Source organism: Mobula birostris, chromosome 2 (assembly GCF_030028105.1).
Source record: "Mobula birostris isolate sMobBir1 chromosome 2, sMobBir1.hap1, whole genome shotgun sequence".
NCBI lineage: Eukaryota > Metazoa > Chordata > Chondrichthyes > Myliobatiformes > Myliobatidae > Mobula > Mobula birostris.
The window spans coordinates 25,878,810-25,904,723 of record NC_092371.1 but is presented as its reverse complement, the minus strand read 5'-3'; the positions used below and the strand labels follow the sequence as shown (position 1 = coordinate 25,904,723).

The 25,914-nt window shown below is 43.8% G+C and overlaps 1 protein-coding gene across 1 annotated transcript in view; it reads left to right on the top strand.

Annotated features, from left to right (window-relative positions):
* The first annotated feature begins 5,918 nt into the window (after positions 1-5,918).
* Positions 5,919-25,914, top strand: part of LOC140208046 (uncharacterized) — a 29,777-nt gene continuing 9,781 nt past the window's right edge. Inside the window, exons 1-5 of the mRNA XM_072276576.1 lie at positions 5,919-5,997; positions 9,474-9,546; positions 18,279-18,424; positions 21,789-21,893; positions 23,957-24,022. Of these exons, the coding sequence (XP_072132677.1) occupies positions 5,980-5,997; positions 9,474-9,546; positions 18,279-18,424; positions 21,789-21,893; positions 23,957-24,022 (408 nt within the window). The 5' untranslated portion in view covers positions 5,919-5,979. The remainder of the gene's footprint in view (positions 5,998-9,473; positions 9,547-18,278; positions 18,425-21,788; positions 21,894-23,956; positions 24,023-25,914) is intronic.

Below are 25,914 nucleotides of genomic sequence, written 5' to 3'. Positions count from 1 at the left end.
AGAATACACACAAATTAAGATGTTTGCTGGCCTGGGCTAGCATCAGTGGCATCAGCAGTTGGTCTGCCACCTGTCCTCAGGGGAAGGAGAGATAAGGAACACAATGAAGCAGCATTTGGAGATGTTAATGAAGGAGCCATCAGTCTGGGTATTGTCAAGATCAGCTCCCCCTTTGAACCCTGAACTGTTTGAAGTGTGATGGACAGGCGATACCCCAGCAGGGGGATAAAAAGGGACAGGTTCGCTAAGGCAGGACACACACACACGACACCCGAGGTAACGAGACCCTGGAAGCGGTGCGCCTCTCACAAGTCGGTGGGAAGCTCTTGGACGGCTGATCGGGGGATCAGCCTTAGACGCACAGGGTGGAAAGGTACGATCAGCGGGAACCTGGTGTGTGTCCGCCCTTGCTTGGGTGCCGGGTTCACTGCAGAGGATCGACTGCATCTGGAAGAGGGGTCACAGTCGGTGACCTCAGGTGACATCACAAAGAACCCGCCCGAAAGCTGCTTGTGAGCAATATCGCTGGTCTGTGAGTGGAAGCCGTTCTGAATGATCCGTCGTTCTTGTTCTCTCTCTCCTTCCCCCCACATTGTCCATCGCCATGGCAACGATTACTGCGAACTGAACTAAATTGGACTGAACTTTGTGTCACTTTGAAATTGGTCATTTACCCCTAGACAACGATAGAGCTTGATTGATGCTGTTATCTTAATTCTGTACACATGTGTTTATCATTGCTGAACTGTTGCATTTATTATCCTTTCGATTACTGTGTTGCTTGTTTTTTTAATAAAACTTTCTTAGTTCTAGTAATCCAAACTCCAACTGAGTGATCCATTTCTGCTGGTTTGGCAACCCAGTTACGGGGTACGTAACAGGGAAATCTCAACATCTACTCTGTCAAGATATTTTATGAACTCACCGAGAAAGTGTTGCCCCCAGCTCTCATCTGGAAAGTCTTTTGTCCTTTGGCTTTGTACACCTGACTCCTAGCTATCGTGTCGATTATACAATACCTCAGGCTATCATTTGTCCTATTGGATTTAACCCCTTTATCAAAATTCACCAAGAGTACTGCATGCTTATGACGTAATGTGAAAACTGATTTTTTTTAGCGATCCATGTTTCTGGGGCCTTTGGGGTGGAAGTGAAACAATTAAATGTACTGATAAGTAATTATTTTCGAGTATCTGTACTGATTCTTAATGTTTGGGGTTACTGGGAAATATAAGCAAACACATGGTCTTCACATATATATTTCAAATTCCTCAATCGATGATCCAGTTCACAGCTGAGTGCTTTTTCTGCTCCTAAACTCAGGTGACCGAAAGGAAGCTCAGAGACAAGCCCACCTCCAGACCTTGTTTGCATGAGATGCTGATGAGGGAGATCAGACGGGGTGTTAAAAAGCTCAAGCCAGTGTTCTCTGATGGGGAAAGTCAGTCAAGTAAGTTCATGAAAGCGTGAAGCACTCCGGAAGCCCTGGGTTTTTGGGTGTGTTGTGAGATTAACACCTTGACAGTCTGCTGCTGGTTCGAGGGTCATAGAGCAACTACAGAACAGGAAAAGGGCCCTTCGGCTCGTCAGTACATGCCAGCCTGGTTCCATCTGTCTGCAGCCAGACCGTATCCCTCCACACTTCTCCCATCCAAGTACTTATCCAAGCTTCTCTTCACCATTGCAATTGAACCCCTATCTGCCACTTCTGTTGACAGTTCATACCACACTCTGAGTGGAGAAGATGACCCTCCATTTTTCCCGAAAGTGTTTCACCTTTCACCCTAAACAAGTGACCCCCAGTTCTGGTCTCACATGACCTTGGAGGTAAAAGTCTGCCTGCAGGCACTCTTTATATGATCTCCCCTCACTCTCCTGCTCCTAACCTGCTCAACCTATCCCTGTAACTCAGGTCCTCAAGTCATGCCGGTATCCGTGTAATATTCTCTGCACTCTTTCAAGCTTATTAATGTAGTTCCTGTAACTAGGTCATCAGAACTGCATAAATAATCCAGTTTAGCCCTCACCAATATCTTCTCGGTAATATCCCAACTCCTGTACTCAATGCTGTGATTTATGAAGGCCAACGTGCCAAAAACAGATCCAGTTTACCACATTATCATCTAAATCATCAATATAAATAATAGTCAACAATGGACCCAGCAGCATACCACTAGTCACAGGCCTTCAGTCAGAGAGACGACATCTACTGCCACTCTCTGGCTTCTGCTAAGCCTCATTCCCATTGTTGATTTTGGTATTTTCAGGGTTTGGAAGTCTAGTCATCCTTCGACTTGTATCCTGGTTGACTTGGAGGATCAACTGATGACTTGAGAGAAAAATCAAAGACTTTAAACATTGGAAGCAGGAATAAATCTGGTGATGAATCGGTATATAAGAGGCAGGTTGAAAATCTGGCTGAGTGGTGCCATAACATTAACCTCTTACTCAGCGTCAGCAAGACCAAGGAGCTGATTATTGACTTCAGGAGTAGGAAATCAATGGTCCATGAGCCAGTTCTGATCAGAGGTGGAGAGGGTCAACAACTTTAAATTCCCCAGTGTTATTATTGTGGAGGATCTGTCCTGGGCCCAGCACGCAAGTGCAATTGTAAAGAAAGCCTCTATTCCCTAGGAGTTTGTGGGCATTCAGAATGACATCTAAAACTATGACAAACTTTGTACTTTAGATATGTGGTGGAGAGTATACTGACTGGTTGCATCACAGCCTGGTATGGAAACACCAATGCTCTTGTATGGAAAACCCCACAAAAAGTAGTGGATACGGCCCAGTCCATTACGGGTAAAGCCCTCTCACCATTGAGCACATCTACATGAAACACTCACAGGAAAGCAGCATCCATCATCAGGGAACTCCACCACCCAGGACATGCTCTCTTCTCATTGTTGCCATCAGGAAGAAGGTACAGGAGTTTCAGGACATGCACCGCCACATTCAGGAACGGTTATTACCCCTCAACCATCAGAGTCTTGAACCAAAGGGGATAAATTCACCCAACTTCAGTTGTCCCATCATTGAAGTGTTCCAACAACCAATGGACTCACTTTCAAGGACTACTTATCTCATGATCTCAATATATATTGTTTATTTATTATTTCTTTGTTTTTGTATTTGTGCAGTTTGTTGACTTCTCTACTCTGGCTAAAAGCCCAAGTTTGGGGCGGGGGGAGGAGTTGGTTTCTTTCATTGATTCTGTTATGGTTATTATTCCATAGATTTATTGAGTATGCCCACAAGAAATTGAATCTCAAGGTTGTATATGGCAACATACGTAATTTGATAATAAATTTACTTTGAACTTTGAAGTTAATCTTCTACTTGGATCTGCCTTCTCACATCCGTTCATATCATTTGGTATCCAAAATCTATCTGCCTTGAATATACTGGGTGAGCTGGCATCCGCAGCCCTCCTGCTCTAGAGAAGTCCAAAGATCCCGTGTGGGTAAGTTTTACCGCACTTGCCCTCTCATGTAGACAGTGACACATCCTTCAGGTGTATCTTGTACATCCTTTGAGTTTTCTATTGATGAGGGTGACACAGCTAATAGTCAAGGAGCGTTACAACACACAAACAGGCCCTTTGGCCCATCTAGTCCATTCTTACCCAATCCTGGGGCGGCATGGTAGGGTAACACAATTACAGCATCAGCTCTAAGATTGGGGATCAGTTAATTCCACTGCCTATCAGGAGTTGGTGCAATCTTCCCGTGACCGCGTGGGATTCGTTCGGGTGCTCTGGTTTCCTCCCACATTCCAGAGATGAACAGTTAGGGTGAGAGAGTTATGGGCGTGTTATTTTGACAGCGGAAACATAGCAGCACTGGCAGGCTGACCAGCACAATCCTTGCTGCTTTGTTGCAAACAGCACATTTCACTGTATATTTTGATGTACGTGTAACAAAGTTTATCTTCTCCCTAATCACATCCACCTGCACCCACATCAAATCTCTCCAGACCCCTCCCATCTACGTAGCTGTCCAAACTTCTGAGGCCACATCTACCACTTCTGGCAGATTATTCCACCCTCTGAGGAAGATTCTCCTTGGATTCCCCTTAAATATTTTACCTTGTATAGCTGATGTTGAATACATGAACTTCCTGAGGGTTTTGATAAAATGCAACACAAGTTTTGCTTGAAATCCTGAAACACAAGGCATAAAATGATAAAGAGCACTGATCTGAAATTGGCGAAGTAATAGTCAACAGGGGAGTGTGATGGGTTGTAACTGAGGAAGATGCATCACACATTGAGTCTTGATATTGCCCAGCTTAGGTTGCCAGTGTCAATAACTGGATTCAGAGCACTTGCGACTCAATCATACTTTATTTTACTTGTGCCTAAGGAGAACAGCATGGTCCCGTCACCATACTGATCTGAATTCTGAACAGAGAAATGCCAATTTTTTTTTTTGTTAGAGTTGTCAAGCAGTTACAAATATTGACCATTTTGCAAACTAAGCATATTTGAATTCATTAATTGCAAGATCAGTCAGTATTCACAATATAGAAGTTAAAAGTCATTGGAAACTACAAGATGACAACTGATGATACTTTGAAGTTAGAAAAGCAATTGCCCCTTTGTTGGTGTAAGTGCCAAGGGAACCTGTGCTCTTCAGAGAACTGGGCTGTCTGCACTCGAGATGCAATCTATCCTTGCCAGGAGATGATGTTGACCCTTGCTTTACCACAGCTTCCACAAGGTGATCAGTTAACTGGGGTTGTTTAGAGTTAGCTCCCCTGTTTCTAGTTGCCTGTCTCTTCTAGAAGTTAGCCACCCTAGAATAGTTAGTAACCACATTTTCTGTGGCTGTTAAATCAAATCAATTTGCTTCGACTGATGCTGCTAATTCATTAATATCGACACACAGAAATCTCGTCTCCCCCAATAATGTTGCCTGTAAGCTCCCTCAGCTTCCAGATTCTACTCCTCACCTCAGAGAAATTTACTATGGTGAATTAACCCACCCCACCTTTGGGAGGTGGGAGGAAACCAGGGCACCAGCGTTGGAGTGGGGAGCAACCCGTGCGTAACAGGGAGAATGTGAAAACTCTATGCAGACTGCACCAACAGTCAGGATTGAACCAGTCTCTAGCACTGCGAGGCTAGCAGCTCGTTCCACTGTGCTGCCACCCATCCCACCCCACTGGCGGTCAGAGTTTCCCCGAAACACTTGCTATTTACCAGCTTCTGACCAGCTAGCTCCAGTTTCTTTAATAAAGTCATTGGAAAATGTTAAAGCAGCTGCCAAGGCCTTTGATACTATAGGGATACTATAATGCTTCTGCAGCTTTAAGAGCGGACCTCTTTAATACAGTGTCATGGGATGGTTACCTTTCAGATGGGACCTGCAGACTACCTGATGATATAATGGGCCATTGTAACTGGTTGAAAGCCGTACCCCAGTTCTAACCATATAATGGAGTGCTCACCAATTTAGTTGTGTGCACTATTCATTTATTGTAACTTATTTTAATTTTTGTCTTGCGCTGTTCAGCTGCCACAAAACAAAGTTCACAACAAGTCAGTGATAATAAGTCTCATTGAATATGTGAGTTTGTATTGAATTTTTGGAAGTTCTCCTGTTTGAACATCTTTCCTGCACTGGCTACGTGTAAGTCAACCTAAGGTTACCAAAGTGTTCAATCAGGTTAGTTTTCTGGATAAAGGCAGTGGTGATTAATACTATTTTATGACTGTCTGAGCCGGATTGTAATTACGTGCTGTGTTTTCCACCTTGACCCCAGAGGAACAAAGTTTCATTTCACTGTATATGCGTGCAGGGCTGAATGAACTTTAACGTGAAGCAGCAGGAGGTCCCACATTCCAATGTAATATTTACTTTCCCTCTTGTAGTGGACAGTTCGGAGAGCTCAGTGCAATCTGGGCTTGGTCTACAATGTGAGGATGTTCATACTGAGCACAGGGTACGAGGGTGGCACCAACAGAAGCCAGAATTCATGGACCTGGAGTGTGAGGTATGAACTGGAGACATGGCCATTTGGAGTCGTGCCAGTTGGTGAAAAGTGTTTCGCCTCTTGGTGTTTATTTTTCTAGCTGCTTTACTCGATGTTAGTTTTTGTGCTAGAGTTTTAATCATTTCTGGCTCTAGCAAGGCGGCTGGAGTTCTGAACTCCCCTGTCATTCCAGTGAATGTGAAGTTGTACACAAGCTAACCTCGGACAGAAGTTAACAATTCGTCCGAGAGTCCAATGGGTGGGAGGAAGACCAGGATTGTAGGACATAGGATAGTACAGGCCCTTTGGCCCATGCCTTTAATCTAACCCTTCCCTCTCACATAGCATTCTATTTACTATCATCCATGTGCCTAAGAGTCTCTTAAATGTCCCTGATGTATCACCACGCTCGACAGTGTGTTCCAGGAACCCACCACTTCCTGTGTTTAAACTCTACCTCTGACATTCCCCCCGCGCCCCATTTTCTTCCCATTCCTTAAAATTATGCCCTCTTGTATTAGCCGTTTCCACCCGGGGGGAAAAGGCGTTGGCTGTCCACTTTCATCCTCTGTCTCTCCAAAGAGAAAAGCCCCATCTCAATCAACCTTTATGTCTTTAATCCAGGCATCATCCTGATAATTCCCCTCTGCACCCTCTCTAAAGCTTCCACATCCTTCTGACAGTGAGGCAACCACAACGGAGTTCCGGTCACTTTACAGGGAGATGGGACTGAAACAGGGCACTACCTTAATAATTTCCCTTGGGGATGAAGGCTATTGTCAAAAGGTGCCAGCGTGTATCATTATTGTAGCTGGAAATGAAACCAGTACTAACTATTTACGTCATGTGTGTACAGTGGAGATTCTAATAATGGCCCCTGTTTTAAACTGGTAGAGATATGAACCCATTAAGAATCATAAGAGTTTAGTGGAGTCTGAGAAACAGTAATAACTTTGGTATGAACTGCCCATGATACTGTGAAACTGAATCAAGATCACTCCTCTTCCCCGTTACCAGATCAGCAGTGGGTAGAGAAAAGCAGCCGAACTCAAACCCAGAGCTGTCCCCCGTCCGCTGGGCCTGGGGTGACCCATAAACCTGAGTCAAACCAAGGCTGGGAGTGCGTTTCAGGATTTCCATTTCCCTAGTCAATCATTGGGTTTGGGGTGTGGGGGAAGGAATGATTTAATGGGCAAACATTGTAATCTTCTGTCTTTATAGCAAGTGGATTTAAAGCCATGCGCCATGTAATTATGCACTTGGGGAAGCATGGCAGTGACGTCCTACCTCCGCCTTCATCACAGACTGGAGTTCAGATTTAGTGTTTCCGTACTTGGACTACCTTCTGGGTCACTTGGGTGTCTCGGTAACTGGCCTTTTCCGCTCAGGTTCCTGCGCTAGCTCTGAGTTCAAGTTAACATAGAAAATAGGTGCAGGAGTAGGCCATTCGGCCCTTCGAGCCTGCACCGCCATTCCGTATGATCATGGCTGATCATCCAACTCAGAACCCTGCACCAGCCTTCCCTCCATACCCTCTGATCCCCCTAGCCACAAGGGCCATATCTAACTCCCTCTTAAATATAGCCAATGAACTGGCCTCAACTGTTTCCTGTGGCAGAGAATTCCACAGATTCACCACTCTCTGTGTGAAGAAGTTTTTCCTAATCTTGGTCCTAAAAGGCTTCCCCTTTATCCTCAAACTGTGACCCCTCGTTTTGGACTTCCCCAACATCGGGAATAATCTTCCTGCATCTAGCCTGTCTAATCCCTTTAGGATTTTATACGTTTCAGTAAGATCCCCCCTCAATCTTCTAAATTCCAACGAGTATAAGCCTAGTTGATCCAGTCTTTCATCATATGAAAGTCCTGCCATCCCAGGAATCAATCTGGTGAACCTTCTTTGTACTCCCTCTATGGCAAGGATGTCTTTCCTCAGATTAGGGGACCAAAACTGCACACAATACTCCAGGTGTGGTCTCACCAAGGCCTTGTATAACTGCTCCTGTACTCGAATCCTCTTGCAATAAATGCCAGCATACCATTCGCCTTTTTCACCGCCTGCTGTATCTGCATGCCCACTTTCAATGACTGGTGTATAATGACACCCAGGTCTCGTTGCACCTCCCCTTTTCCTAATCGGCCACCATTCAGATAATAATCTGTTTTCCTGTTTTTGCCACCAAAGTGGATAACTTCACATTTATCCACATTAAATTGCATCTGCCATGAATTTGCCCACTCACCCAACCTATCCAAGTCACCCTGCATCCTCTTAACATCCTCCTCACAGCTAACACTGCCGCCCAGCTTCGTATCATCTGCAAACTCGGAGATGCTGCATTTAATTCCCTCATCCAAGTCATTAATATATATTGTAAACAACTGGGGTCCCAGCACTGAGCCTTGCGGTACCCCACTAGTCACCGCCTGCCATTCTGAAAAGGTCCTGTTTATTCCCACTCTTTGCTTCCTGTCTGCCAACCAATTCTGTATCCACATCAGTACCTTACCCCCAATACCGTGTGCTTTAGGTTTGCACACTAATCTCCTGTGTGGGACCTTGTCAAAAGCCTTTTGAAAATCCAAATATACCACATCCACTGGTTCTCCCCTATCCACTCTACTAGTTACATCCTCAAAAAATTCTATGAGATTCGTCAGACATGATTTTCCTTTCACAAATCCATGCTGACTTTGTCCGATGATATCACCCCTTTCCAAATGTGCTGTTATCACATCTTTGATAACTGACTCTAGCAGTTTCCCCACCACCGACGTTAGGCTAACCGGTCTATAGTTCCCTGGTTTCTCTCCCTCCTTTTTTAAAAAGCAGGGTTACAGTAGCCACCCTCCAATCCTCAGGAACTAGTCCAGAATCTAAAGGGTTTTGAAAAATTATCACTAATGCATCCACTATTTCTTGGGCTACTTCCTTAAGCACTCTGGGATGCAGACCATCTGGCCCTGGGGATTTATCTGCCTTTAATCCCTTCAATTTACCTAACACCACTTCCCTACTAACATGTATTTCCCTCAGTTCCTCCATCTCACTGGACCCTCTGTCCCCTAGTATTTCCGGAGAGACGATCTAAGGTGCAAATCGCCTGCATCATTTGTCTCGTTGATACAGGGAGTTTGTTTTGCACAGTCCCGTGGTAACGGCAGTGTGGCAAGGTGCTACACCTGCTGCTGCCTGATGGGTCCACGGATCCAGGTTCAATCCTAACCTCCCATGCTGTCTGTGTGGAGTTTGTATGTTCCTGTCACCAGCTGAGTTTCTCCCGGATGCTCCAGTTCCATCCCACGTCCCAACAATGTGCAGGTTGCCGGGTTCACTTATTGTTGTATGTTACCACCTAGCTTTCAGGGGAGGAGCAGAAAATCAAAAAGGTGGCAGGGTGGGCATGTGAGAGGGGACAAGTTGGAGGATTACAGGGAATGGGACTGGGGGCTAGCATAGATTTAATGGACTGAATGGCTGACCTCATGTTTTCCAGGCAGATCGCTCTGGCTTGGAGCAGAACAGTGGAAGGGAAGGCCAGTCTCCGGCTGAAGTCCACGATCATGCAGGTAGGAGCCCACCTGGTGTTGGAGTCCCTGACTGTAGTCCACGACCATGCAGGTGGACCTGGTGATATGGTCCATGACCACCAGGTGATGCTGACGTCCCTGACTGTAGTCCACGACCATGCAGGTGGACCTGGTGATATGGTCCATGACCACCAGGTGATGCTGACGTCCCTGACTGTAGTCCACAACCATGCAGGTGGACCTGGTGATATGGTCCATGACCACCAGGTGATGCTGACGTCCCTGGCTGTAGTCCACGCCATACAGGTGGACCTGGTGATATGGTCCATGACCACCAGGTGATGCTGACGTCCCTGGCTGTAGTCCACGCCATACAGGTAGGAGTTCACTTGGTTTTGGAGTCCTTGCTGTAGTCTATGACCACGCAGCAAGGAGTTCACCTGGTGCTGAATGGGGTGAAGAGGACTCCACACTGTTGTTGGCAGGATTTGAAGTGGAGAGTTTCAAATGTAATGAAGTGCTTTATTGAGTATGAAAGTACTGGAGAGGAAAGATAGCAGATTCTGCAGGTGAACCTTGCAAGCTCTATTGCTAAACTTCTGATCTTTGGCCATTAGCTAATCACCATTTCTCTGTTGTCTTCCCGCCCCCCCCCCCCCACCTCCTGGCCCAGCCTAAGCTCCCTCTGCCTTTGTACAAGTGTGCTCCATACATTCATCACTCTCTGCACACGTTACCCTTGTCTCCACGCCTTCACGGTTACAACTTAGGCTTAATGTGAGTTTTTATACATTTGTGTTCTGACATCTGATTAGCAGCAATAACGAGTGATTCTGTTCCTCCAGGCTTTTCACTGCCTTATTGGGTTTTCATTCTATCCTTCTGCCTGTGCATCCTGAAGACGTGGTTACTGTTTATGGACTTCCAAGACTCTGGGATTTGCTACTACGATAATAGACCACAAGGCATAAAGCTGTCTCCTCTTTCTTTAAGGATCGTGGTTTCCCTTCTGCTGTCTCCTCTTTAAGGATTGTGGTTTCCCTTCTGCTGTCTCCTCTTTAAGGATCGTGGTTTCCCTTCTGCTGTCTCCTCTTTCTTTAAGGATCATGGTTTCCCTTCTGCTTCCTCTTTCTTTAAGGATCATGGTTTCCCTTCTACGGTGATCAATGATGCCCTCACCCACATCTCCTCCATTTCCCGCACTTCGGCCCTCACCCCATCCTCCCGCCACCACAACAGAGACAGAGTTCCCCTTGTCCTCACCTACCACCCCACCAGCCTCCGGATCCAGCACATTATCCTTCACAGCTTCCACCACCTTCAACAGGACCCCACCACGAAGCACATCTTTCCCTCTCCACCCCTCTCCGCCATCCGCAGGGATCAATCCCTCCATGACTCCCTGATCCACACGTCCCTCCCCACGAATCTCCCACCCGGCACTTATCCCTGTAAGAGCAAGTGCTACACCTGCCCTACTCCTCCTCTCTTGCCACCATTCAGGGCTCCAAGCAGTCCTTCCAGGTGAGGCAACACTTCACTTGCGAGTCTGTTGGGGTCATCTATTTCATCCGGTGCTCCCGGTGCAGCCTCCGCTACATCGGTGAAACCCGACGCAGATTGGGGGACCGCTTCGTCGAGCACCTCCGCTCCGTCCGCCACAACAGACAGGATCTCCCAGTAACCAGCCACTTCAACTCTGTTTTCCATTTCCATTCTGATATGTCCATACATGGCCTCCTCTACTGCCATGATGAGGCTAAACTCAGGTTGGAGGAGCAACACCTCATATACCGTCTAGGTAGTCTCCAGCCCCTTGGAATGAACATAGAATTCTCCAACTTCCGGTAATTCTCTCCCCCTCCCTTCCCCTATCCCTATGTCACTCTGCCCCCTCCCCCAGCTGCCTACTACCTCCCTCTTGGTTCCGCCTCCTTCTACTACCCATTATGTTTTCCCCTATTCCTCCTTCACCTTTCCTGCCTATCACCTCCCTGCTTCCTCTCCCCCACCCCTTTATCTTTCCCCTTACTGGTTTTACACCTGGAACCTACCAGCCTTTTCCTTCCCACCCTCCCCTCACCTTCTTTATAGGGCCTCTGCCCCTTCCCCCTACAGTCCTGACGAAGGATTCCGGCCCGAAACGTCGATTGATCATTTCCACGGATGCTGCCCGACCTGCTGAGTTCCTCCAGCGTGTTGTGAATAGAGCAGGCCCATTGGGTCATCTCTGTCATTCCAACATGACTGATTTATTATCCTGTTCAAGCCCATTCTCCTGGCTTCTCCCTGTAATCTTTGGCGTCCTTACTAATAAAGCACCTATCAACCTTCATTTTTAATGACCTGGCCTCCACAGGCATCTGTGGTAATAAATTCCACTGATTCACTGCCCTCTGGCTAAAGAAATTTCTCCTTATCTCTCTTCTAAAGGGACTTCCTTCTATTTTGAGGCTGTGCCCTCTGGTCCTAGACTCCACCAGAATAGGAAACATCCTCTCCATCTTCACACTATCTTGGCCTTTCAATATTCTATGGGCTTCAGTGTGATTTTCCCCTCATTCTTTTAAATTCTAGCAAGCACAGGCCCAGAGCCGTCAAATGCTAATTATGTGTTAATAAGTTGCATAGAACCATTTGGTTGGCATTCCCAAATATTCCTTGCACAATCTCATTGCTGCATGTTGTCAACATGGGCCCACACAACCAACCCTATCCCAGATTTTGTTGGATTCTGCTGCTTGTGATCCAAAGGTCCTTTGGAAGTCAAGAATGAGGAATAAAACTTGTTGTTTATGGCCTTTTTATTAAGTGTTACAAGAACAAACAATGAACAAAGATAGAACTGAGAAATGAACAAAGAAAAGGAAGTCCTGGTCCATCCCATATTCACACTAGAGAAACAAAATTCCATTGATTGCAATTGAGCTACAAAATAGCCTAGAATCAAATGGTGTGACACCTGCTGAGGGAAGTAATGTGAGGCTTCAGGAAGTAACTACACCGTAATCCAGACAATTCACTGCAAAATTACATGTACATAATATAAAAACACAAGCAAGCATAACAAAGTTAAACTACAAGGAAAATTTAAAAAATAACACTTCTACATCCAACAGCTTCCTATAAATCAATTTACCATTATCAGCTCTAAACACAAGCAACTGCCCCCAAGTTACCTGCATCCAAGAAACCATAGCAAACCCACAATGTTCTAAGCAAACTTGTTGATCAAACATTGGACCTTCTGCTTTAGTCAAATTTCACTCCATCTTGCTGATCTTTCCTCCTGTTCATGTGCCTGATGTCATCTCATTGTGTCGCAGAACTGTTAAAAGCCTTTCCTTACTGACATCTAAGTATCACATCCAAAGATAATCTTACAATTGATGTTTTAGCAAGCCTCTTTCTCTATCTAACTATACTGATCTTTACTGTACCTACAGTGCTTATGAAAGATCTTTGCCCCCTTTGGAAGTTTTCATGTGATTGTTTTACAACATTGAATCACAGTGGATTTAATTTGGCTTTTTTGACATTAATCAACAGAAAAATACACTTTTGTGTCAAAGTGAAAACAGATCTCTAAGTTAATTACAAATATAAAACACAAAACAATTGATCGCATAAGTATTCATTCCCCTCTAATATGACACACCAAAACATCACTGGTGAAGCCAACTGGTTTTAGAAGTCACATAATTAGTTAAATAGAAATCTGTTTTTGGAGCCATGTGTAGTCAAGGTGTTTCAATTGATTGTAGTAAAAATGCACCTGTATCTGGAAGGTCCAACTGCTGGTGACTCAGTATCCCGGCAAAAACTACACCATGAAACCAAAGAACACGCCAACTAATTCTGTGAAAAGGTTACTGAAAAGCACAAGTCAGGAAATGGATACAAGAACATTTCTAAGTCATTTGCAGTGCAGTTCAGTCAGTCATCAGGAAATGGAAAGAATATGGCACAGCTGTGAATCTGCCTAGAGCAGGCCGTCCTCAAAAACTGAGCAAGAAGGGAACTAGTGAGGAGGCCACCAAGAGACCTATGACGATTCTGGAGGAGCTTCAAGCTTCACAGGCTGAGATGGGAGAGACTGTGCATACAACTGTTGCCCGGGTTCATCACCAGTTGCAGCTTTATGGGAGAGTGGCAAAGAAAAAGCCATTGTTTGTATAAAAAAAAATTTGCATGGGATCTCAGCTAGAGTTGGCCAGAAGGCATGTGGGAGACTTTGAAGTCAGCTGGAAGAAGGTTCTCTGGTCTGATGAAACCAAAATTGAGCTTTTAGGCCATCAAACTAAGCGCCCTCTTTGGCATAAGCCAAATGCCGCACATAATAAAAAACATATCATCCCTACCATGAAGCATGGTGGTAGCTGCATCATGCTGTGGAGATGCTTCACTGCAGCAGGCCCTGGAAAGCTTGTGAAGGTAGAGGGTAAAATTAATGCAGCAAAATACAGGAAAATCCTAGAGGAAGACCTGATGCAATCTGCAAGAGAACGGAGAGTTGGGTGAAGATTTGTTTTCCAGCAAGACAATGTTGTTTTTAAGCCATTCCTCTGTAGCTTTGGATTTATGCTTGGGGTCAAAGTTAATGTCCTGGAATAGCCAAGTCAGAGACCAGACCGCAATCTAGTTGAGAGTTTGTGGCTGGGCTTGAAAATGGCTGTTCACTTACAATCCCCATGCAATCTGACAGAGCTTGAGCAGTTTTATAAAGAAGAATGGGGAAAATTGCAGGGTCCATATGTAGAGCCCTATCCGCACACTCAAGACTGTAATTGCTGCCAAAGGTGCATCTACTAAATACTGATTTCAAAGGGGTAAATACTAATGCAATCAATTATTTTGTGTTTTATATTTAGATCACTTTGTAGAGATCTGTTTTCACTTTGACGCAAAAGTATCTTTTTCTGTTGATCAGTGTCAAAAAAAGCCAAATTAAATCCACTGTGATTCAATGTTGTAAATCAATAAAACATGAAAGCTTCTGGGGGGAGTGAATACTTTTTATACGGACTGTATCTAGATATTTTGTTCAACACACACAATATGCTCAGTAGGTCAGGCAGCATCTAAGGAGAGGAAGAAACAGCTGACATTTTGGACTGAGACCTTTCCTCAGGACTGGGAAAAGGGAAAGGAGCCAGAATAAGAAAGTGGGGGAGGGGAAGGAATACAAGCTGGCAGGTGATGGGTGAAGCCAGGTGAGAGATGAAGTGAGAAGCTGGCAGGTGATGGGTGGAAAAAATAAAGGGCTGAAGGAGGAGGCATGCCGTTTTCTCACTGTTACCATCAGATAGGAGGTACAGAAGCCTGAAGGCACACACTCAGCGACTCAGGAACAACTTCTTCCCCTGCCATCCGATTCCTAGATGGGCATTAAACCCTTGGACACTATGTCACTTTTTAAAATATGTCATATTTCTGTCTTTTGCACAATTTTTAATCTATTTGATATGTGTATACTGTAATTGATTTACTTATTTAATATTATTTTTTTCTTCTACATTATGTATTGCATTGAACTACTGCTGCTAAGTTAACAAATTTCACGTCACATGCCGGCGATAATGAATCTAATTCTGATTCTGAAATTCATAGATATGAAGAGTGAACCGTGGAGAAAGGGAAGGAAGGGGCGCTGGGGGAGGTGATGGGCAGGTGTGACGAGGGGAACAATTATGGGAAATGGAAAAAAAGAGAAGGTGGAGGGCGAGAAATTAATGAAAGTTAGAAAAATCGATGTTCATGCCATCAGGTTGGAGGCTACTCAGATGGAATATGAGGTGTTGCTCCTCCAATCTGAAAGTGGCCTCATGGTGGCAATAGAGGAGGCCATGGACCAACTTATTGGAATGACAAAGGGGAGTGGAATTAAAATAGATGGCCACCAGGAAATCCTGCCTGTTGTGGATGGACTGAATGTGTTTAACAAAACGGTTCCCCAATCTCTGGATCTTTCTAATGTAGAGGCTGCCACAATGGGAGCAATGGATACGGAAGATGACCCCAAAAGACTCTCAGGTGAGTGAAGGTGAAGCTGGAAGGACTGTTTGGGGCTTTGAATAGTGGTGACAGGGGAGGTGGATGGATAGGTGTAGCACTTGTATTTCTTGCAGGGATAAATGCCAGGAAGGAGATCAGTGGGGAGGGTCGAATGGACAAGGGAGTCACTGAGAGCGTGATTGCTCTGGAAAGCAGAGAAAATGGGGTGGGGGTGGGGAGAAAAAGATGTGTTTACTTGGAGGGATCCAGTTGAAGACGGCGGAAGTTGTGGAGAAAGATGGGCTGGATGTGGTGGCTCAAGGATTGGTGGGTAAGGACAAGACGAACTCTACCCCTGTTATGGCAGCAGGAAGATGGGGTGATGGCAGATAATGGGAAATGGAGGAAATATGAGTGGGGGGGCATTATCAATGCTAGTGGAAGGGAAACCCTGATCTTTGGTCCATGGAAGTCCATGACTGCCTCTACCACCACACCGGGGCCATTCTTAGTTTGGAGGAGCAAAACCTCTTTCTGTCTGGGTAAGGTCTAACTTGACAACATGAGCATCAATTTTTCTAACTTCGGGTAAATTCTCCCCTCCTCTCTTTTTCCATTCTCCATTCTATCTCCCCTCTTATCCCTGTCTCTTCTCCTCACCTACCTATAAGCTCCAGGCGCCCCTCCTTCGCTTTCTCCCATAGTTCACTCTTCTCTCTTATCAGATTCCTCCTTCAGCCTTCAAGTTTTCCACCTGTCACCTCACAGCTTCTCATTTCCTTCCCCCTCACCTGGCTTCACCTATCACCTGCCAGCTTGTAATACTCCCCTCTTTCCACCTTCTTAATCTGGCATCTTCCCCCTTCCTTACTAGTCCTGATGAAGGGTTTCAGCCCAAACGTTAACTGTTTATTTCTCTCCATAGATGCTGCCTGACCTGCTGAGTTCCTCCGGCATTTTGTGTGTGTTGCTCTGGATTTCCAGGATCTGCAGAACCTTTGTGTGTTAGATATTATCTGTTCTCTCCAATGCAAGCCTATTATTTGTCGACAATGTGTACTGAGGTTATTGACTTGTAGTTTTGTGTAACCCTTCATGTATAATTTGCTTTCATGGCATAGTTCTTCACTGGACACATCGCTATGTACTGTCAACAAATATTTGCATTACACAAAGGACAGGCATTTACCCATACGGAGTAATATCAACTAAATGGAAGCAGCTGATGTCTTGATTGCTCTAAGAAGAGTTGGATCCATTTTCTAAAGGGTGTTTCTGTCACTGGTCTCACCTGCTAAACAGGGCTTACAAACAGTAAGTGTTGGCTGGATCTGCGACCAGGTTGGGTGAAGGGACAAAGCCATTAACTTCTCTCAGTCCTCAAGAACCATTGAGTGTGATCTGATAGTCTGATGGTGCTTGGGGGCATTTTACTATGGTTCAAGAGTCTTGTGCAAAGATTTGACCGACGCAGCATTAAATATTTAACGGGTGGAATTCTGTTACGTTTGCCTCCTCTTTAAGATGATCATTGGACTGGAAGAGTCCTAATCTCATTGGGATAAAGACGCCGAAGATGATCATTGTGGGATTTAAATGTATATTAAAACACTGATAAGCAACTTTCAGAATTCGTGGTGGAAGCTTGTTTGTAAAAGTTCATCTCTGAGGAAACAAGGTGCTGCCCAGATAATCAACACACATCAAAGTTGCTGGTGAACGCAGCAGGCCAGGCAGCATCTCTAGGAAGAGGTACAGTCAATGTTTCGGGCCGAGACCCTTCGTCAGGACTAACTGAAGGAAGAGCTAGTAAGAGATTTGAGAGGGGGAGGGGGAGATCCAAAATGATAGGAGAAGACAGGAGGGGGAGGGATGGAGCCAAGAGCTGGACAGGTGATTGGCAAAAGGGATATGAGAGGATCATGGGACAGGAGACCTAGGGAGAAAGAAAAGGGGGAGGGGGGAAGCCCAGAGGATGGGCAAGGGGTATAGTGAGAGGGACAGAGGGAGAAAAAGGAGAGAGGAAAAGAAAGTGTGTACATAAATAAATAACGGATGGGGTACAAGGGGGTGGTGGGGCATCAGCAGAAGTTTGAGAAGCCAATGTTCATGCTATCAGTTTGGAGGCTATCCAGACGGAATATAAGGTGTTGTTCCTCCAACCTGAGTGTGGCTTCATCTTGACAGTAGAGGAGGCTGTGGATAGACATATCAGAATGGGAATGGGACGTGGAATTAAAATGTGTGGCCACTGGGAGATCCTGCTTTCTCTGGCGGACAGAGCGTAGGTGTTCAGTGAAACAATCTCCCTGTCCCATGATCCTCTCATATCCCTTTTGCCAATCATCTGTCCAGCTCTTGTCTCCATTCCTCCCCCTCCTGTCTCCTCCTATCATTTTGGATCTCCCCCTCCCCCTCCCACTTTCAAATCTCTTACTAGCTCTTCTTTCAGTTAGTCCTGACGAAGGGTCTCGGCCCGAAACGTCGACTGTACCTCTTCCTAGAGATGCTGCCTGGCCTGCTGTGTTCACCAGCAACTTTTATGTGTGTTGCTTGAAATTCCAGCATCTGCAGATTTCCTCGTGACTGCCCTGATAATTGTTTTTTTTTTTAACTGCTGTTAGTAGCTATGTCAGATAGATTTTCTGGACACATTTTGTTACCTTTTATTTGCATTTGACCTCATTTTACTTGAAATGTCGCCAACTATTTGGTGTTCTTGTCCAAGGTTCTTAATAAGCAAATCTTTAAAGAAGCAACTTCTGTTTGTTCTCCAGATACATCAACAGAAAAGGATTCGACAAAGCCTTCCTCCAGCTTGGATGTGACCAAACTTATGAAGCACTCAATTAATAAATACAAGTTCCAATATCCTTTACAAATAGGCCAACCTTTGGGCGTAGGTTATGAGTTTGTAGAAAATGTAAGTGGTAGTTGATACTGCAGTCATTGTTTTCAAAGAATTTGCAAAACTGCTTCATTGAATTGTAAAATTTCCTCAGGGTTTGCAAAATTTGTACAGTTTTTGACATCCTAATAAGATCCCCTGCCATTGAAAATATCTGCAGATACTGGAAATCGGAAATAAAAACGAAGTGCTCAGTATTGAGCATATCAGGCAGCATCTGTGGAAAGAGAAAGAGTTAACATATCTGGATAAAGACTCTCTCCTGTTTGGAAATGTTCATGGGTTTTCTCTTTTCACAGATGCTGCCTGACACGCTGAATGTTTCCAGGTGAATGTTCTGCCAATTTAATCAATAAATAAGTGACCTCCAATAATCAACAATGGGCAAGAGGAAAAATAATTGACACACTGAACATTTTTTGCTTCTGGAAAAAGTGGCTTTATGTCCAACTTGACATTAAAAATGGTGTCATTAAGGGTCCAAGAGTTTGCAAACTGAGTACTAAAGATGTGTGCAAGCAGATAAACCTGTGGCAAATCAATAACCTTGTCTCAGACAAAACTTTATACCATAAAATAGAAAGTAATGCTGGGGTGGGTTTGGAACTCGGAGCGGCCAAGTAAAGGAGACTTGAAGATTTTCTTCGGTTTTGAGGTGAAAACTGATGAGATTCGACAATTAAGAGGATATGGATTTAATATATGAGTTAGAATGTTGCATTTTAAGTTTCAAGGCAGACATTAGCAGCAGCTTGAAACAAATTAGTTGAAAAGTTAAGATCAATTTTATCATATAATTATGCTAATTATATTCTGAGCTTATGCTAAGGACTGAATGAGAACAAATAGGTTGGGAACAGGTCTTTTGGCCCACAATGTTGTGCCAACATTCTAACCTACTCTAAGATCAATCTAGTCCTTCCACCCCGTACCCCCCACATACCCCTCTATTTCTCTTTCATCCTTGTGCCTATCTAAGACTCACTTAAATGTTCCTAATGTATCTGCCTCTGCCACCACCCCTGGCAACTTATTACATGCACCCACCTCTCTCTGTGAATATATAGAAATAAACCTACCTCTGACATTTCCCCCCCCCCCCCAAATACTATCCTCCAATCACCTTAAAATTATACCCCTTGATAATAGTCATTTCTGCCATGGGAAAAGTCTCTGGCCATCCATTCTTTCTGTACCTCTTATTTTGTGTCCCTCTATCAAGTCATCTCCCATCCTCCATTGCTCCAGGGAGTATAGCCCAAGCTCACTCAACCTATCTTGCCTATCCTCAAAAGGCACATTTTCTGATCCAGCCAGAATCCTGCTAAATTTCATCTGCACCCTCTCTGAAGCTTCCACATCCTTTCTATAATGAGACAACTAGAGCTGAACACAATACTCCATCTGTGGTCTAACCAGAGTTTTATAGAGCTGCAACATCACCTCACGGCTCTTGAACTCGATCAACTTACCAATGAAGGCCAACACACCATACACCTTTTTAACTAAACTATCAAGTTGTACTCAAACTTTGAGGGATCTATGGACATGTACCCTAAGAACCTTCTGTTTCTCTACACAGCTAAGAATCCTATAATTATTCTATATTTGTTCGACCGACCTTTCAAAGTGTGTCACTCCATATATTTCCAGATTGAACTCCATCTGCCACTTCTCAGCCCAGTTCTGCATCCTATCAATGTCCTGATGTAATCTACAACAACATTCCACACTTTCAACAATACCACCTCTAGTCTTTGTCATCTGCAAACTTACTAACTTGCCCTTCCACTACCTCATTCTAATCTCTATGTATTTTAAAAAAAAACAGAGCAGGGGTCCCAGAACAGATCCTTGTGGAACATTAGTGAGCACCAACCTCCAGGCAGAATACACTCCATCTATAGCCACCTTCTGTGGGCAAGTCAATTCTGAATCTGCGCAGCCAAGTTTCCCTGGATCACGTGCCTCCTGACTTTCTGAATGAGCCTACTATTGGGAACCTTGTCAAAGGCCTTACTGAAATCCATATACACTATATCTGGTGCTCTACCTACATCAATTTGCTCCGTCACTTCCTACAAAGAACTCAGTCAGATACGTGAGGTATCTTTTCCCAATGCGTGCTCTGAAAGTTCCAGTGTTTGAGTTTAACCAGCTGTAGTGTGAAACAGGAAGGATTGGCTTCTGCACCACTCCAACACAATTTGCATTGTGAAGTTGCTCTGTGTTCCCTATAAAAAAATCTCCATGTTGTCACTTCTGAATCCCATTTATACTGGGGGTTCCAGAGCAAGATGGTTAAATCCACCCAACCCCAAGCTCTATATTGTTCAGTTCTATTTGATTCCACCTTGCTTGTCCCATTCTAGTAGGCAAAATGGTAAACGTCTGCATAAAGCTTCTCATTCAATTGGCTCTTAAACATGAAATATTGCATTTAGATGACTTAAGTTCTAGATTCTGTTCCTGCAGCCTGCGTGAACTTTAATTATTAATGGAAAGAACCCTCTTGGGTGGTGGAAGTTGTGCACAAGTTCAGTTTCCCTGTCATATGCACTCCACCAATGTAGAATCAATTGTAAATTATCTCATATGATTTCAGTTTGCTCCCCAGCAATAACGTTTTGCATTTTCAAGCCATGTTCTTGGTTCTTGCCTTCCAATGAAGGTCCACAGGAATGGCACTTCCACTGACACCTCTTCAGTGCCAAGCTGATGTGGAGGACAAATTCTGGAATGCTTTATTTTAAGCTAGTAGCCATCTTGTGGTCCTAATAGCTCTGTTGTCCTAAAGGTCAAGGTTCAAAGTAAAGTTATTAACAAAGTATTACCTTGAAATTCATTTTCTTGCAGGTATTTACAGGGGGGAAAGTAATTGAATTTGCAAAAATGAAACTTACATATTCAAAAAAATGAATAACTAATGTTCAAAAGAAGACAGGTTGTGCAAATAAAATTAATACTGAGAATGAGATGCAAAGAGTCCTTTGAAAGTGACTCTGTAGGTCATAGAACCAGTTCAAATTGGTGTGAGTGAAGCTATTCACACTGGTTCAGGAGCCTGATGGTTGTCGGGTAATAGTTCCTGATTCCGGTGGTGTGGGACCTAAGGCTTCTCTCCCACCTGCCCTATAGTAGAAGTGAGACGAGGGCATGGCCTTGAGTGGTGGGGGGTCTTTGATGGGTATTGCTTTCTTGTGGCAGTAAATCTACTCAGTGGTGGGGAGTGCTTTGCCTGTGATAGACTGGGCCAACTGCATTGATTGCCTTTCAGTCCTTAACATCATCTCCCCTTCTATTTAACCATCAGTGTGTGAAATGCCTGCTGAAATGTTTCTGATTGAGCTCGAGCTGCTTTTTCTTTTACCCGGTTCAGGAGGAATTCCACTATTCTTCGTCGCTCTACATTAAGGAACTAGCCTGTGTCTGTCGGACCATCGCCAAGAGGGAAGTGAGGAACCACAAAATGGTGAGAGCCAAGGTTAGTATTGGTAGGCCTGGTGATATTGCAATAACTCTCCCAGTTTTCAAAATGTCCGGAGAAAAGCTATACAAGCATTCCTGTTGCCATGGAACTAATTAGCGAGCTGTTGTAGTTCTTGCCTCGTACAAAAAGTTAGGTGCTTAAAGACAGTTCTTTGTTTCCATCATAGATTTTATTCATGATTAATTTTACTCCAGGTTGTTTTAATCTTTTATGTAATTCCATGGGAATCGGTTGCTTCCCAACCAGTTTAGAGAGAGAGTGAGAGTGCGTGACACTGTGGTAATACAACTCAAATGTGATGCATATACAGAGGACAAGTCTTGATACGTTATTAATTGTAGTTTACCATAGCAGTGGCTGGCTTTCCGTTCGTTCAGTTGCTTCATCTTCCAATCATCAACAAAGTAAAAATAACTGGAGACAGTGTCTGTCTAGAGCAAAATCTGGGTGTTGGGGAGGAGACGTTGAAGCAGCAAGTTCATGGATCGTGTTTTAATGTTTCCCAGTGGAAGGTAGGAACAGGCCACTTGCACTTGTTCTTTGATGCCTGAGTATCTTTCCTTCACCAGTCTCTTAAGGTAATCTGTGGTCTGAGCCATTGCTTGAAGAGGTGTCTCCTTTTTGGCTTTCATCACTGCCCCCTATTACTCCAGCATGAGGCACGGGGACGAACGTTTATTCCATTGAAGTGCCAAAGTTGAACAGAGCCTGCTGATAGTCAGCCAACTCTTTAGTGAGGTTCTGCAGCGATGGGATGATATGTGGGTTCTAGGGTTACTTTCGGTGGGAAAAGCTGAAGTTTGTGTAGTACTGGAGATGAATGGAAGCTGGAAATACACATGGGATTGAAAGCTTGTGAATCCCCAGAGCGTGATGCCCCATATTCTTTTGAAGGAGGTTTCTATGGAGGCAGTGAATGCACTGGCTGCCATCTCCCAAAATTCCAAAGATTTTAAACATTCCTACAGATTGGAAGGTAGTGAATGTAGTTCCAATCTTTGAGAAAAGAGAGAGGGAGGGAGGGAGCAGGTAACTATGGACCCAGTGACCTGATTTCAGGAGAAGGGGAAATGGTCACATCAAAAAGAAAGTGTCAATGACACACTGAGGATTACAAATCAGTGGATATATGGAAAACAAATTGTTACATCTTCATCAAAAACAGAACAGATTTGTCAAACAACAGAGCAGATGGGGGCAAACCAGATGGCATGTATTTGGGTTTAGAAAATATCTTTTGGATGCTGCTTAAGGTGGTTAAGCAAATGTAGGTGTTGGCAGTCAAGGGTTGTTAAGTTGTTTTGGGGTTGGATTAACAACCTTCAAGGACTTATGGATTTGTATTCCAAGCTTCCCCTATTCTGCATTATTCCCCAAGACCTTTTCCTTTTTGGTGTATGCTCTAGCCTCATTGGTGCTCCCAAAATGCATCACCTCATTTGTCCATCAGCTCATTTCATCATCTCTCTGCATCCTGAGGGTACCTTCTCTGCTCTACTGATCTTTGTGTCACTGGCAAACCTGATGATGGTGCTTCCCCACATCCACGTCCAGATGATTCACGTATAATACAAACAACAGGGGCCCTAGCGCTGACACCTGTAGTCATAGGCAAACAATCTCAAAACTTGATCTCTACCATCTCTCTGTCTCCTTTTGTTTTTATGCAGAATTGTTGATGTCTGAAATGTGCTGTTTAGGAAGGCACATGAATAGAAGGATATGGACTTGATGCGGGCAAATGGAATTGGGGTAGATGGGCAAAGGTGATTGGCGTCAATACAATGGGTTGTAGGGCTTGTTTCTGTGATGCAGTGACATACTGGGTCTCTGAGTGGTAGATGACATTCCAGCCTATAGAAGAATTTGAGGGATAGCAATTTTCATGTGCAAGTCTGGTCCATCGGGCTTAATGGGATCTTCAAGCAACCCTGAGCTTGGCAGATCTGAGAAGCTGAAGGTTGTTGAGGTGTGCTCTTAAGTTAACTGCTACTTAAAATGAAAACCATCTCTAAACTTGGCAGAGACTAAACGTGTATTTTTTTCTTCTTTTTAAGCTCTGTTTCTTTTGTCAGAGAGAGTTTTTCTTCACTTGGGCTCTCACTTGTCACTTCTGTAAGAAGGTAGGTCTATTGATCAGCTGCTTGTCCAACCAAAGGTTGATGTAGAGCTTTTTTGCTTATTCAGCAAGTTAATAACTATTCCTCGTAAGAAATCTAGAAATTTGCAAGAGCATAAAATAAAGGGCCAACTCCTTCTGCCATTCATATGAGGATTGTATCACTGGACTCAGCTATTTTAATTCTGTGCTGAGTAATAGCTTTTGTGTCTGTCCTAGATTTCAGTTTTTAGGTTTAATTGTTTATGCCTTGGAGAGAGTCATGAGGGTTCAAGGGAAAAGGTTAAGCATAGCTACCATTTTGTCTTTCTGAACAACCTGGACTTTAACAGGATGAAATGGCCCTTTTGATTTTGATCCCGTGGATGAAAGCTGTTAAAAGCATTCACCGTCTTTCACTGATATTATAAATAGTCAGTTGACATGATTCAATTCTAGAGTTTGGGCTCTCTTGACCAAAAATCTATATGTTTGTAGCAAAGGTATTTTGAAATTTGTCCTTTGTTCTTTTCTGATTCAGCATCAAGAGGTATCTGTACTCAAAGGAGGCACTGAATGTGTATTCAGGTTTATAAGAGGTTACTTTATTTGAAGAATAAAATACATAAAGGGAACATAATAAATGAGGTAGTGAAAGAAACATAATACTTTTCAACCAAAAGTTGAGCCAATCTATACAGTACTGGAAGGGACCTTTCCCTGACTGTCCCTTCCTCCACACGTGTCGCTCCCCCCTCTCTCTCCTTCTGCCTTAGCATTAGTCGTGACTAAACCCGCAAAAATTCCAACTTGAACAAATAAATTGTCCCTTTTTAACCCTTCAACTCCTTCCTGTAGTACTTTCCCAAGGAGCAGAGCAAGGTAATATCTGCACCTGTACAATAATTTTCCTTCCCCAGAGAGTGCTTTTCTTCATAGTCCGTGAGCCAGTAGGGTTGGTCGGTACCATCTGAGGGGAAAAGTGCTCACAGTAATTTTTGGCAAGGTATACAAGTCTGGAGTTAGAAAATATGTGATAGCATTGCACCACTGGTAGCTTTATCTGTGCTGTCATGCATTTTATAACACTACCCTAAAACAGGCATTTCTGAAAAGTGGCCAATATTAAGTACAACATATATATTCAACCTAGTGGTATTTTATCATCAGTGATCCCTCAACATTGAAATCTGATACAATGATAGCTGAGTTCAAGCACTTTTCATTTAATGTTGTTATAAAATTCTACATTGAAAACTATGTCATTGGTGGCACTCGCAGTACAGTTCCCAATTTTAGTAGAGTGAATCATTTCATTTTTAGAAAAATATTTGTTGTTTATTTTGGAAAAGTCAATAAAAACCCTAAGACACATATAATCATATAGATTTGTAGAGAATTTATTCAGGAATTCAAATAAGTAATCACTTTTTGTATATATTCCATATTAACATCAGTACAGCAGAAGATGTAACCCCACCCCCCAAAAGGTAAAAAAACCTCATTTGGAGAGATTTCTGGAGTTTTATCAATGTCATGACATTTTCCATATTGTTGTATCAAATCAAAACAATCTTAAACTTTTGTCATAGCATATAGAATTATGGTACAATAATTCAAATGTGGGGTTCCACATGGCCATAACCTAGGCCCCATTTGGTTGTAAGATGAAATATTTAATCAAAGACTGCTTTCCATACTTTGTTTTCCATACTTTCATAACCTAGTAATAATCATAATAATTTTCCAAGTCTTCCTCACCTTCATCTGAACTTTCCACACTCTCTGAGGTGGTTGCCTGGTTCTCACAGTCTGCCAGTCTACACATGTCAGTACACCGGAGGCCATTTGTAACACACATACATCTTGGGAGTGAACATTTTTTTGGACAGTTACAGGCCAGTAGATCCAGGACGG